Here is a 15,192-nt window from a genome sequence, read left to right as displayed (position 1 = left end):
GTCCCTCCCACAGGAAACGGAACTTGAGTAGGCAGCTGGGAGACAAAGCTAGTCTCTGGAATGGGAAAGGGCAGACAGTTGTTCCTGGCAAGCTGAGAGTCCTACCATTCTTCAGAGGGTAGTTAGACTGCTCATATGCAAAGTCCAGATATAGCAAACTGGGTGTGGCAATGGGGAGAAGGCCTGAGACTGGAGGGCATAGGGCAGGAATCCTAAGACAGATGCAGGCACCTTCAGAGAGGCACAGACCAAAGCTGCCGTTGGAGGCTCAGGCAAGAGTTCTTGAAGGCCTCAGAGACAGAAGCTCTTTTCTTCTCAAGAGCCTGGTAAGGTTAGGAGTATAGGCCAGAGAGCTTTATGGAGCCTAGAGGAAGGGACACCAGAGTGGTGTCTTGAGAAGTTAGATCAGCAGGGGCTCTGGGAAGGTAGGAGGTTGCCATGAGTCTCAGAAATGTTGCCAATTCCATTTTTATCTTAGGCCATTAGTTTGAACATCTTTGTTCAAATTCCAGACTCCCCACTTTCATCCTGTCATTTTCATTTTGTAACAGGCATTCTTGAACCTAAACAAACAAACAAACAAACACACAAAAAAACAAATGTTCTCTTAAGTCTTGGGGAACTTTACTTTTTTAATTTCAGCCAGTTCTGCTTACCAGGAAGCAAAGGAGGGATTTCTAGGCTTAGAACAGAGGAGCACAGCAGCAAGACCCCTTGCATGTCCCCCCCAGGGGAGGTGGTGGCAGGGGCAAAAGGGCCACACCTTCTCTCTTGCCACATCTGGCAACAATGTACCAGGTGCTACAGCCATGCATGATGGCATCTAACATGCACTAAGCATTAACATGGACCTAAGAAATCTACACTGTTTGCTCATGTCAACCACACTGGTGGTTCCCTAGGAGTCCATTATTCTACATGTTTTAAATGATTTGAAGTCTTTACTGCATTTCTCCCTCACATCATTAACTCGCTATATGCTTGTAGACTAAAGCTTAGCATGGTGAGCAGTCCTCAATGCTACAGAGCAGACAGAAGTGGCAAGACAAGACTTACACCCAGGAGCTCTGGCTTCTAGCCTTTCTGAAAACTCTACACCACCATACTGGGTTGAGACCCAAAGACTTGACAAGCTCTGGAACAGAGATCAGGCCTCCATTCTCACATGGAATCATTCTAGATGAGTCAGGATCAGCTACATCCTAGCCAAGAATGGCAGCTATTACCTTTCACTCTCTTCAAAGTCCTAACAAACACCATAAAGCCTGGGAATTCAAGCAGTCCCTTTAAGGGGTCAATTATTACATGTGATCAGGGAAAGCATTACACTGCATTACTGAAGTCTTCTTTGAAGCTGGGTTGACATTTCTACCTGTTCTGAAGAATGGTAAGACTCACTCAACCAGAGCCTTAGGCCAATGAATCTAAGCCCAGCCTTCATTCCTGAAATATCCACCTAATCTTACCTGGCCTCTAGACTCTGTCTCTTTGATCATGTGTTATCCCAAAGTCTGGGTAATCTCCCCCAAACTCCATTTTCATTATGTCATTCCTGGAACGTAAGATAGCTCAGCATTATGGAGACTGTCCCAGGGAATGTTTGACTTTGGCATTTGAAGAGCCATTGCTTAGCCTGTCCTCACCCAGCCCACCTTCAGCCTCCCAGATCCCTCATCGAACTATCCCGTCTATCTATCCAGAAAGCCCATTCTCTTAGAAATGGCCATTCCACACCCGGAATTTCCTTTCTCCATCCCTCACCTTTCTCACTGCTTCCTGTCCTGCCACTCCAGCTCAATTTGTGCAGGCTTCTAAGCCTTGAGACCCTTATAAGCCTTCCAGTAAAAAGCTCTCAGTTCCTACAACTCTTGAAGACACAGCCTAGCACTCATTTATTCTTTCATAATATATATTTAGTCCACCAGAAAAGTTACAAAGGCCCTAAGGACAGAGATTATATCTACAACATTCATTTCTTCAACATGTATGGAGCATCCGCTCACTCAGCTTCATGCACTGAAGTAAAGCAACAGAAGCCAGACATGGTCCTGAGTTACCAAAGGCTGATGTATCATTAGAGAAAGGTGGATGGGAAAGTATAGACAACTTCTGCCTTTTAGGGTCAGAAATGATGAAACATTGTCCATTTATATTGCTCACCCTCGGCATAAAGATAATTATCAAATAACATGTAAGACTATGCATAGTTACTACAAGAGGCTATAACAAGTAGAGAGGAGGGACACCAGTTTATCTTAGGGTAGGGATTATACATTTTTGGAAAGCAAGAGTATCTGTGCTGAGTCATAATGATGTGGAATTATGAAGCAAGGAAAGAGCTTTCTAAATAGAGGCAGTATGGAAAATGGCAGGGAAGTAAGACAGGACAGTTGGCTAGACAGATGGCAGAGACTGAGGGTGGGACTGTACGCCCCACATGTGTATCTTGAAGCCTTAGCACTCAGTACCCGAGAATGGGACTGCATTTGGAGACTAGAACCCATCAAGGCGGCCAGAGTGCAGCTATCAGCATGAGTCCCAGTTTGACTGAGGTCCTCTTAAGGAGAAGAGATTTGAACATATAGAGAAAGGCAGGGACACACACAGACAGCATCACAAGAACACAGGCCAGCCAAGGAGAAGGGCTTCGGGAGGAACAAAACTGCCAATACCTACAGCCTAGAGTTTGGGCTTCTACGGTGAAAAAAGCAACTCTCTGCTGTCGTGGCTGCTGATTTAGGAATCTCATTCTGGGCTGATCTGACTCACACAGAATGGTCTGTGAGATACCTCAGTAGCCAGAGTAGAGCAAAGGACAGCAAGTGAGGAAGGAGAGTGGGAATGGAGCTGATGCCCTGTGGGCCTCTCACATGCAAAGAGCTTGAGATTCTCCTGGTGGTGAGGAGAAGCTTTTGGAAGATTCTAAGGGAGGAGATGGCAGAATCATGAAGCATTGTAAAGAGAGCTCTCCAGCGGCATTGAGACAGGACAGGGGATGGCACAGAGGAAGAAGGTTTGCATAGCAGAGACAAGGCACTGCCTTTGAACCCAGTACCACAAAGGGAAGGGGCAGGCAGGCAGGCAGGCAGGCAGAGTGGAGATATAAACACAATTTACAGGCTATTGGCTGGGTAACACAGATGAAAAAGTCTAAGCACAGACAGTGGACTCAAGGGAAAAGGAAAGTCTACTGATAAAATGTTTTTGTGGTAAAATGGGCAGTTGCTAGGGGTAGGTCCCAGTAGAGAGGGGAAGTAGGGGAGGATGGAGCTCCCAGGAAAGGAGTGAAGGAGGTGGGAGGGTGGTGCCCCCAGAAGAGGAGGGAAGGGGGTAGGGAGAGTGCTCCCACTTTGGAGGAGTGTGTGGAACTGAATTCTGCCCTAAGAGGTAAGCAGATGCAGGTGGGATGGCATAGCCAGTATGTGTAACATAAGGGAGCCAGAAAGTGATATCAGTGGACAGCTCAGCATTCACTTCAGAGCTAACAGAATAAGAGATGAGTGTGCTGGCAATGGAGTCACAGGAGCCTCCAACTTTGACAGGGTTAGTATCTCTGAGGCTTTCGACGCCAGCTCCCTCACTAATTCCATGACATTGTGGCAAAAAACATGTGCACTTGCTACAGTATAATCCTCTTGTACACTGTAAAGATTTCTCAGTTGACTTGGTTTAATAAAACACTGATTGGCCAGTAGCCAGGCAGGAAGTCTAAGTGGGGTGACCAAACTAAGAATGCTGGGAAGAGGAAGGGCAGAGTCAGGAGTCCCCAGCCAGACACAGAGGAAGCAAGATGAGAATGCCATCCTGAGAAAAGGCACCAAGCCACGTGGCTAAACATAGATAAGAATTATGGGTTAATTTAAATGTAAGAGCTAGTTAGTAACAAGCCTGAGCTACCGGCCGAGCATTTATAAGTAATATTAAGCCTCCAAGTCAATTATTTGGGAAGTGGCTGCTGAGTATTTGGGAATTGATGGTGGGACAAAAACTTCCATTCACAGGCACTCATTTGCTTGAGCCTGTTCTCAGAAATATCTTGGAAAATATATCTCTCTGAACAAGACAAATACAGGGATTGAACACTAGGTCCTTTGCTATTATGGAGACAATTCTAGGGGTGCTCCTGCTGCCCCCAGGGCAACTGTGTATGGGTTGGCCTGAGATCTCAGCACCTTGGTTTAGACTCTTCCTCTAACTTCTACTTTCTCTTCTATTTTTCCTTCCTGGAAATACTTTCTAATAAGTCTGACATAAATCTAAATTTCTAGGTCTTCATGTGGAAAAAACTGGGAATAGCTGGTCGGTGTTGGCATAGACCTTTAATCTTAGCACGTGGGAGGCAGAGGCAAGTGGATCTCTGTGAGTTCAAGGCCAGCCTGGTCTACAAAGTGAGTTCCAGGACAGCCAGGGTTACACAGAGAAACCCTGTCTCGAAACTCACCCTTCCCCCCCCCACCCCCCAAAAAACCCCACTGAAAATGGAGTCCCACGAAGAATATCAAACATGGGACAGGAAGCAACTCTTAAGATTGAAAAGGAGTTGGGGTTGGGGATTGGCAGCAGCAGGAAGAGGCAATGCTTCTGGCATGAAAGCCAGGGAACAGAAGTTCCTGGAACTTACCAATGACGCCAGGCAAAGCAGAGGAGACAACATTCAAAGATGAGTGTTACACTGGGAGAGAGTGAGCATATTTACCAGCTAAGGTGGAGGAGGGGAGAGAAAGAAAGGGTGTGTGTGTTGGTAACTGAAGACAGGCAATAGAGCCAGGTGCTGTGGAGCAGGGTTCCAAGTGGGTTCACATAGGACAGGGGACCTCAAAACAATGAGCTTTTGCAGTTTGTCTGCCCAAACAAGTAAAACAGAGATTTGCTCCTTTAATCACCCTAATCCTAGCACTTGGGGAGCTTAAGTCCTAGGAAGTTTGCAGCAAGTCTGAGGCAGCCTGGCTCCATAGTGAGTACTAGGCCAGTCAGGGCGTGGCGGTTCATCACTGACAACTTGATTGATTTAAAATGACCCAGGAGATGACACATCTCTAGGCCTATCTTTGAGGGCATTTACAGAGAGTAGAATGAGGAGAGAGGACCCACTCTGAATGCAAGCATCCAGTGCCAGAATGAATAAAGAGGGGATGGTAAAAAGTGAGCTGAGTGCCAACACTCAGCTCTTTCTGCTTCCTGACTGTCAGCCTTACATTCCTACTACCACATCAGCCTCATCACCATGGCTTTCCATCAGGAACCAATATAATCCCTTCCTTCTCTAAGTCCATTTTCTTGGGTATCTTGTCATAGCAATAAGAAAAGAAACCAATACACAAGGCTATAACAGTGAGATCTCAAGCAAAACAAACAGTATTAGTTTGGATTTCTGTTGCTGTGCTAAAATATCACCCCAAAAGCAACTCGGGGAGGAGAGGGTTTATTTCACCTCATAGTTTGTAGTTCACCATCTAAGGAAGTCAGGGCAGGAACTCCAGTCAAGAACCTAGATGCAAAGGCCATGGGGGAGTGATGTTTACTGGCTTGCTCCTCATGGTTTGCTCAGCCTGCTTCCTTATACAATCCAGATGTAGCATCACCACACAGTGGGCTGGGCCCTTCCATATCAATCACTAATTATGAAAATGCAGCCAGGTGTTGTGGTGCATGCCTTTAATGTCAACACTTGAGAAGCAGAGGCAGGCAGAGCTCTGTGAGTTCAAGGCCAGCCTAGTCTACATATCAAGTTCTAGGACAGTCAGGGCCACACAGAGAGAACCTATCTCAAAAAAAAAAAAAAAAAAGAAAAGAAAAGAAAAAGAAAAGAAAAGAAAATGCACTACAGGCTTGCATACAGGCAGTCTTATAAAGGCATTTTGTTAAGTGAGGTTCCCCTTTCCCAAACGTCTATAGCTTGTGTTAAGTTGAACTTAAAACTAGCCAGTACAAAAACAAAGCAAAAAATTAAAACCAGGTAAACTGACTAGGTACTATGTTGAAATATAAGGATAAGGCTGGCTTTAGTCACAGTAATTAAAAAGTTCCTGCTCCTCATGGTAAGCAGCAAGACTACCCAGTTTACACTCCTCATACAAAGGGGCTTCAACATGTGCCTCTGCAAAATGTAAGGAATCTGGATAGCTGTTCTAGACTGCATCACCACTATCTCTACAGGAGCTCTCCAGGGAACTTCCTGTCCTCTCTGACAGGATAAATGGTGCCCAGTCCACCTTCTAAAGCAATGACAACTTTCTTGCCCCATTCATGTCCAGATCCTCTTTCCCCTTCTTCCCTGGGGACCTTGGGCCACAGCTTTTCTGTGGTTGGTCAAGAGTATTCGTCCCCAGTCTGCCTCTAGAACTAGTTCATGAAAGTAGACAGGCTGATGTGTGGACTCTTGGGAAGCTAGGGCTGATGTGGACCTAGAGATGCTGTACAGTCAAAGGAAGCATGTACATGCCTGTTCAGTTTTCCTAGAGGGCCAGGAAGCAAGAGGGGGAGGGAGAAGAATGAGGTTGGCCTGGAATCAATGATGGGAAAGAGGAGAACCTACTGACAGAGAGTAAGAGTGTCTTCTAGCTCAAGCCACGCCCAAACTGCAGGAGGAAGGGGCATTGAAAAGACACATCTTCACCTGAAGCAGTAGCCAGGAGATCTTAGGGGAGTTTTTCTGAGTCTGGCTTGTGTCATTGCCAACTGATACGTCCACATCCACCATGAAAAATCTGCTACATTCTTCAGAAATCACAAATACCAATTTTGAGAAAGCTTGAGAAGAGAAAACTTCCAGGATGATGGAGGATTACAAGAGAAGATTTTTAGTGAGCTTTACATGGCTTTACATTAGAAGCTGGGAACTGAGGCATCATGCAAATTTGCAGAACATAATGGTTTGCACTTTAGCTCTGAGCAGAATTACAAATGCGCTCCCTCACCCCATTATCAGGAGATGGTGTTTCTGTGGCCACTGGGTGAGGCATTCACATGAAGGTAGAAAGGATGCCTTCATCTGTCTAGCACTGTAGCAACTGTGGAGGCAGCAACTAAGAGAAGAGGCCTAGAAGAAGCTAAGAACAAGCAGGCTCCTGTTTGTCAATACCTCCTTAATGTGATGCATTGCACGCTTTCTCAGCTTGAGTATGACTTTAACAATGAATCCCCAAATAAGCAGCAGCAAAAAAATCATGAACAAACAAACAACACCACAAACTGAGGTTTCTTCCGACCCTGCCCTTAGAGCTCTTCCATCCCTTGGGGCCTGTCAGAAAATGTTAACTAACAGCACTTCAGAAGATTCAGGATCCATACTGAGAATCGAGGGACTGGAAACCTTGCAGAAGTCCCCTAGCATCTGGCTAGTGCTGCACTGCTGGAATGAAAAAAATCAAATCAGACTTCTGTTGGCAATTCTGTCTAGGACTAGTAGACAGGTGAGAGTAAGCCTGAGAGAGCCAGTAGTGTCTCAGCAAGGAGAAAGAGCCTTATCCACTGACAAGTGCATGAATTTAGGGATATGACCCCTAATATTTGCAACCCAGAGTAAGTAACCATGCTTCCGGAGCTGTAGTTGTGCCTTAGAGGACTCCAACCAGGAAGGAATGTACAAGAAACAGTTGGAGCCCAAACGAGAGATTCATTGTGAAGTCAGTTAAAGACTCATTTGATGAAATCCATCAACAGTCAAATGTAAGACACACAGGATAAGATGCATGGTTTAATACCGGGAGTATAGCGGGCTCAAACAGCTGGGCAGGGTAGTACACATAGGTAATCCCAGCACTTTAGAAGTGTGGTAGGAGAATCACAATTCAAGGACAGTCTGAGAAGCCTAATGAAACTCAAGATCCCAAATAACATTTTAAAAAAATGTTAGGGGTATAGCACAGTGGCACACACATTGTGGCACAGGTATATGTGCATGCAATAATGACAAAACAAAAATCTCAAATTTTGGTTTGTCTCTTCTTACTTTATAATACTCTACTATCTATAACCAGCAAAATGCCATTTTCTTTGATGAAGTAACTGATACAGCCTATACACAGTACTTCAACCTGTGGCCTCCTGACTTGAAGATGTCTGAAGCTTTTTTTTTTTTTTTAATGCCATTGAGGGCAGGGCTGTGATAGAAGAATAGAGAGCAACAGCTGTTATGCTACACACATTCTGTCTCTGAGGCTCACATGGCTCTTGGTCTGTGTTTCAAGATGATGGAGTATCTTGAACACCTCCCCCACCCCCAAAAAAAAAGAAAAACAGAAAATGGCACTATCTATGATCACTGCGCTGTTTCAAAGGAGTTCTTTCTCAGGGTCATTTCCACATTAAAACACAATCTTAGAACAAATTTTCTTATTTCCATGTCAGTAACTTGAGGTTTTCTGAACCCATTTTAGGGAGAACTCCAAGAGGAAGTTGAGCCTAATAATGTAATTCCTCCTCACTGCATATGCATCTGATGACTGTTCTCTGTATCTATCTGCAGTGGGTCCTTCAAACACATTGTTTTCAATCAGCCTAAATTTAGGCCAAGAGAGTTAGTTTCTGAGTATTCAGACAAAGGAAAATAAATAAAAGTCACAATAAACCTTCTGGTTCAAACATCCAAAATGCTCCCCAACTCCTCTCACTATGAAAACGACTTCCTGCAGCTGGGCTGACCATAGCTCCACCAAGGACACGGGTAAAAAGTGGCTTTGGAGGATGCAGTGCAAATCATTTAAGAGCTGGAGACATATTTTGTCAAGACAATGTTGATGTCCTTCCATACACCAAAGGACCACCCCCATGCAGAACCAGAGCAACCAGGAGACATAAACATGGAGAATAGAGAGGATTTTTTAGTTTGAGAAACTGAGTCTAGGGGTGAAGGATTTATAGTTCACATAGCTTGCCTTTAGCTTCTGGCTAGATCCCCACATTGCCTCCCCAGTGATGCTTTCTGAGCTAGCTAGCTAGCATGACCAGTACTGCACATGGGCAACACTCTTTACACCTCTCTACCACACATAAACAGACATGGAATTCAAGGCCACTGCCATCTTTCACACAGTTCTACCTAACGGTCATGTTTCGAAGTGGCATCCAACACCAGCCACTCTTACCTTCTTCACTTTCTCTTATGACCTGGATACCCCAGTTTCCACCACATATACAGCAATTTTCCCAGGATCATTTGCTGTATTATCTGATGACTTTTCTTGCTTCTTCCTCTTCTGGGTGACTGAAGTATGCTCATATGGGTACTGGTCAGGCTGAATGCTCTTTCCTACAAGCTCCTGCCTAGACTACCTATCTACTCAACATCTCAACACCAGCACATGCAAAACCAGAATCTTTATTTAACACCTGTTCTTCCATTTAAATAAATTTCATCACCATCTACCCAAAGCCCCAGCCATTTCTGGGTACTCTTACTGCCCTTGTGGCCACATTCCACTCAATAGGAATCTGTCAGTTGTGCCTCTAAGACACACATCCAACAGGTTGCTGCTCCACCAGGACCATCCCTCTGCACTGCACCTCTGCTCTCTGTCCTCTGCCCGCCTGCAGCCCATTCTACACAGGAAACACCAGCAGGCTCAGGATGCTTGCATGCCGAGACTAGTTAGCTTCTGAAGAACGTGAGGCAAGGCCTCCCTGCCTCCCTTGACTCATGGGCTCTGCCATTCTTGTTCCCAAGGCACAAGGCTCTTCCAAGCCTCAGAGCCTTTGTGCTCCTCACTCTGGCAAGCGCAGCACATGCCTCGCTCAGTCATGATTGTTAGTTATTATGCGGCGCTAGGAACACGTCCCGAACACGACAGAACCACGGGAGAGTTTTATTAAAGAGGATAGAGGTGACAGGCCTGCGTGAAACACATGTGGGTGGGGAGAGAAGGGGGGGAAAGGGGGGAAGGGGGAGGAGGAGAGAGACTGAGAGCCTGAGCGCCTGAGAGAGTCATGCAAGATGGCGCCGGCTTTTTAAAGGTTGGGCCGCGCATGCGTACAGGGACTCCTGTGGGTACTCCACGCATGCGTGTAGATTACATGGCTGCGCGCGCGCTTTACACAACCACATAAGGCCACAGAGTCCCGGTCCCGCGAGATGTCTGACCCGGAGATGGCTATTCTACACCGGAAATAGTTAGGCGGTCCCCCGGGCAAGCCCAACTGTGTAATTGTCTATCAATGATGCCCTCCGGTTAGTTCAGGAATTGTGGATTGATCCTGTTGGATTACTACTTACCATCTGTAACAGGCTTGGATATGTAACACTGTCCCTGCTAAGTGGAAGCTCTTTGAGAGCAGGCACCAAGTCCACACTGTAGGAGCAGCCAGGCTGGCTGAGGGAACAGGTACAGGCACAGTGGCCTTGGGCTGAATGGCAGAGCTCTGGCTCCTGGCTAGCTATGCTTTACCATAACAATGGATGAGTCATCCTGGGAGGCCAGTTAGCTTGCAGGCAGGAAGTCTGCCATAGCAAGAGCAGCATTGCACAAAAGCACCAGCCAGCCTTGCTCCCTGGCTCTACCAGGCTTGGTCTGTTTCTGCTCTGGGTTTTACCTCCCAGCATGGTTCAGGCCCAGTGCAGGCTGGTAGATGGGGCAGTGGGGGTGGGATGAAGTGTATGTGTGTGTTGGGTAGGTGGGTAGGACTGCTTATTTAGAAGCAATCAACAGCAGAAGTGCCCAAGGCAGGATGCCACGTACAATGGGTTGAGAAAGGGGTATTTCCCAGATTGGCCACCCTTTCCACTGACCAGAGATTCCTAGTAACTGGATTTTCCTCAACAGGAGGTGGATGGAAGCTTCTGTTGTCATAACAACCTTGGTGATCTTGGAGCCTAGGCAAGAGGCTTCAGATAAGGGTTTATAGCACAAGAGCACCAAAGGAGCCAGGATGGAACTGGAAAAAATGGCAACAAGTCATCCTACACGTGCCACGTGTACTCTGAGAACAGCGCCTGCCCGCCTGCCCGCCTGCCCGCCTGGGAGCAGAGAGTGCCTAGAGCAGTGGCAGCTTCCTGCTGGGCAACAACTGAACAAAAGGCCCCATTGACAGCACATCTGTTACTACTAAACGCAAAGCAATCAATATTTTCTTACAGATTTCCCTCTCTTCGGCTTTAAAGGGTTATTGCCTGCCAAACTGCCAAACCCTAACCTTCTTCATGTCCACAGTCACTACATAAAGTGACTATTAGAACTTCAAATCAAGAATTTAGCCCCTCATGCTATGTCAGAAGGCAAATCAAAACCCACACTCTGGAACACTTAAAACATAGCGATCATGTCCTGGGAAGGTGAGGAACCCAAGCCCTGTTGGTTTTTAAAGGAAACAGTAGATTTAGTCAGACAGCAAGGATGTGCCCATCAGGAGGGTGGGAGGAAGGAGGAGGGAGAGGTGGGAAGCATTAGTGCCTTACCTCAACACCTGCATTTCCTCTGGTGAGTTCCGAAGCTCATCCTGCAGGCGATGCCAGTGCAGGCAAGCCCTCAGCTCTTGCTGCTCCAGGGCCTCATGAGGGGGCAGCTACATGGGACACAGACACACAAACACATGTGCAAAGCAGAGTCATTGTGTTGGTCAGATTTTTCTCAGCAAGGGGCTTGCTTTGTTCCACTGGGGGACAACTGGGCATGCCCTCCTTTCTGGTGCTCTTCAACAGAAGAGGGCTGAATGATCCTCTGATCTCCTCAAAGGGGCAGCCAGTAAGCACTGCAAAACCCTTGTGCTGGTTGGTACAGCAGCCCTGTCTGCTGGGTCCCTGGCCCTGGAACCACTCCAGTCCAGAACACACACCTGAAAAGGGGGCTTCTCCAAAGGACATTTCTCTTTCGATTACATTCAGCTTTCTTTTCCTGCCTTGTGTTTCTGCATGGGGAAGGGAAAGCCCCCCTCCCCCACTTACCTCTTATTTTTCCCAACCCTCAATTTTGTTAAGCACTGTTTATAGTGGAGCCTGCTAATGTAATCCAGATGACTCTGTTTTCATAGATCCAGGGAAAAAGTATACTGTCTGGACTCAATTTGGAGGCAGGGGAGGCCATCACACTGCCCCACAGAGTTAGAGTTGGCTGCTGTCACATGCATGTGCTCACAAGGCCACATGGCTGGGTCTCCATAAAAGAAGGCAGGCAGTGGAGTACCCTGAAGGCAGGGAAACACAGGATTTGCAGACATTTTTAGAAGTTACTGGTCTCTAATAATGCATTCACCAACCCTCTGTGTAGGCCCTGGGTCATTATGGAAGACTGCATTGCCAGGAGGAGTGTGGTATTCGAGGGCACCAATATCAGACTTGGGGCAATGTGCAGCTCAAGAAGGACCATGGAGCTCCTGGTCAGCAGGGGAGGGGCCAAAAGACTTCCCAGGTGATGCCTGAGCTTGCAGGGGCAGAGACTTCAGGAAGTGAGAGAGCACCACCGGCTTGGAAAGAGTATGATGTTCTTAGAAAATGGTAAGGGGTATGGATGGGCTGGGAGCAGACAACCAAGGCAGGAAGATAGAGTTGGAGAGGGGCCAGAGATCACTAGACTGCTCCACAAGACATGCTCATTGAAGAGTGAGTTTAAAGCAAATGCACTTGGAGACAAGACTTTCCAAAAGGTGATCACAGTTAAATGAAGCTTTTAGAGGGGGCCATGAACCTTCAGGGCTGTGCAGGTCTTATAAGAGGAAGATGCTGGAGCTCTGTCTCCCTCTCACATATGGAAGAATGATCATGTGAGACTTGAGTGAGGAGACAGTGATCAGACAGGTGGGAGAAGAGGCCACCCCAGAAAATCAATTCTGTTGGTCCCTGGATCTTGTCAGCTTCTTGAGCTGTTATTTAAGCCATCCCTTCTGGAGTTGGATTATGGCAGCCCAAGCAGCTTAGTAGAGGTGTGGAAGGAGTATAGGCTTATCCGGTCAATGAAGGTTATAGGCTATCCCACCTAGCGGCTTCCTCACTTCTCCCCATGGCCACTGCTCTGAGCGGGTGCAGCTTCCTCCTCACTCTGTGATTCCATACTCCCTTCTTTCTCTGCTCTTGGGCTCAGTGCTGCAGCGCATCTCTCCCCTGGGTCACTGCCACCGCCACATTCTTCTCCACTGTAGCTTCTGCAGCCCAGGGAGCGGGACCACTCTTGGCCCTCATGACCTGAAAGGGATATTTATCAGGCTGGCCCTTGGAGGACAAAGGGTCAGAGTGATGGACCTGCTCAAACTCTATGAGAAACCTCCCCAAACTCTATGGGGACTCTAAAAAGGCAGTTTGCCTAGGGGGGGCCTTGGTATTCTTGTATATTGAAGTTACTGCTTCTACTGGGGAAGGTGAGGTGACCCCTATGGAAGGTTAAGGGAACAGAAGTGGCAAGAAAGCTCAGTATGCTTCCCTAAAGCCTCTGGCCTCCCCCACCTCTGAATGTGCACAGTACCCAGTGCTCACTTGCTCTCTGGTTCAGTCTTTCTCTCTCCCCTTCCACTGAGTGCTTCTCTTAGCCTCCACCGTTTGGCCCCATAGGTTGAACACAGAAAGGACATGGAAGATACACAGGCAGCTGGTAGGGACATGCTCAGAACAAGGCAAGACCCAAATACAGGCAGGACACGTGGTAAAAGAGGAGCTTCCTCTTTCAAAATGAAGCTAGAGACACCATAGGGTGGCTGAAATGAACGCAGGCGTTGCCAATCTGCACAGCTGAAGAGGGGGACAAGCCAGGGGAGAGATGATGACAGGTCATACTGGATATTCACCCCTGCAGGATGCTGATGGGGCAGGGTAGAAGAGAACAGGCATTTCACACACAGCTCCCATGTGTCTAGAATGTGTTAAGATCAGTTAGTTACACATTATCCCATCTGCGTTGTGAACTCAAGTCTTCCAGACCCATTCCCCAAGGGGAAAACTGAGGCTGTAGAACCTGCCTGTACTCAGAAAGCTAGTGAGCAAAAGAGACAGGACTCAAAATCGGGCCCAGCTCAGAACCTAGTCTCTCTTCCAATTAACTGGGTAGCTCCACGTGGGGAGAGGACAGGAGGACAAATGAGAGGAAGGCCCGCTGTGTGACAACATTGTTTCTGTAGTGAGAATAAAGCAAGCACACAGCAGAAGCTACAGGACTGCAGAGTCCAGGAAAGCTGTGTTGGGAGGTGTGAAGTACGAGTCAGTTTGAGTTTCAGAGAGGGACCTTAAGCCGGCCACTGAAACACAAAGACTTCACCAGGCAGAATGTTCTTGAACAAAATCAAACAATAAGAACAAACTTAGAAGTTTTGGAACACTTTGCCAGGAAAGCAAGGGTGGGGACCATGTAGAGAAGAAGTGATCCTGGGATTATGAAGTAGATAGAAAGTAGGAAACAGTTCCTCAGTCTCGTGATCAGGAGAACTGGTGGTCAAGGCTTATGTAGGGGCAGTGCAAGGGTGTTTAATCAGTGCTTTTCACCCTAGAGGTTGAACCCAGGCCTATAGGCTAAGCAGAGGTATGACCACTGAGCAAATAGTCTCAGCTCTTGAGTCTACAGGTTTAACCTGTAGCCTACAGTATAAGCACAGGCATGGCCCAATGAGCTACATTCTCAGACCCTGATTTTTATATTTGATAGAAAAAAAAATGCTTTTTGTGTTTGTTTTATGACAGGGTGTCACTCAAGCTGAGTGGCATTCCAAGTCTGGAACTCACTACATTGCCCAGTGTGGACTCAAAGCTGTGGCAATACTCTCGCTCAAGGCCCCACATGCTGGGAATACAAGTGTGAGCCACCACGCCTGGTCTATAACATCTTTCCTGAATTAGTGAGTATCATATCAGAACACAGAAACACTGAGTTCCTAAAACACTTGTCCCAGCCACAATGAACCTCTCTTTAAATGTGACAACTGACTGCAGCAGAGTGGCAGATGCCATTTTGTTACCTTACCTAATGCCTTGTCCTTCATCCAGAGAATTCCATTCCTTTTTAGAGAAGGAGGTTGAGGCAAAGTCTTGTTATCTAGAACTGGCTAGCCTGGAATTTATCATAGACTGGACTGGCCTCAAACCCCTGCCCATCTTCCTGCCTCAGCCTCACAAGTGCTGTGAATCCAGGTATGAGCCACACCCCAAGCACTGATTAATATTTAAATCAGATTATTTAAAAAGCCCATAGCTAGGGAGAAATACTCATACAAGTTCAAGTCCAGCCTGGTCTACACAGTGAGCTCCAGGCCAGCTGGAGCTACATAGAAAGACCCGGTCTTAAG

At 47.0% G+C, this 15,192-nt stretch overlaps 1 protein-coding gene across 2 annotated transcripts in view; it reads right to left on the bottom strand.

The window, feature by feature from the left end:
• The window catches only part of LOC118584362 (aminopeptidase O (putative)), a 317,174-nt gene that overhangs the window by 126,014 nt on the left and 175,968 nt on the right, over positions 1-15,192 (bottom strand). The window contains exon 7 of one of the 2 annotated variants that reach the window (XM_036188550.1): positions 11,390-11,496. The exons of the other annotated variant lie outside the window; for it this stretch is intronic. Within the exon in view, the coding sequence (XP_036044443.1) occupies positions 11,390-11,496 (107 nt within the window). The remainder of the gene's footprint in view (positions 1-11,389; positions 11,497-15,192) is intronic. 2 annotated transcript variants of the gene reach the window in all.

The sequence above is a fragment of the Onychomys torridus genome, chromosome 5, assembly GCF_903995425.1.
Source record: "Onychomys torridus chromosome 5, mOncTor1.1, whole genome shotgun sequence".
In the NCBI taxonomy this organism is placed as follows: Eukaryota; Metazoa; Chordata; class Mammalia; order Rodentia; family Cricetidae; genus Onychomys; species Onychomys torridus.
The sequence above is the reverse complement of the archived record's forward strand: the minus strand, read 5'-3'. Positions and strand labels throughout refer to the sequence as shown.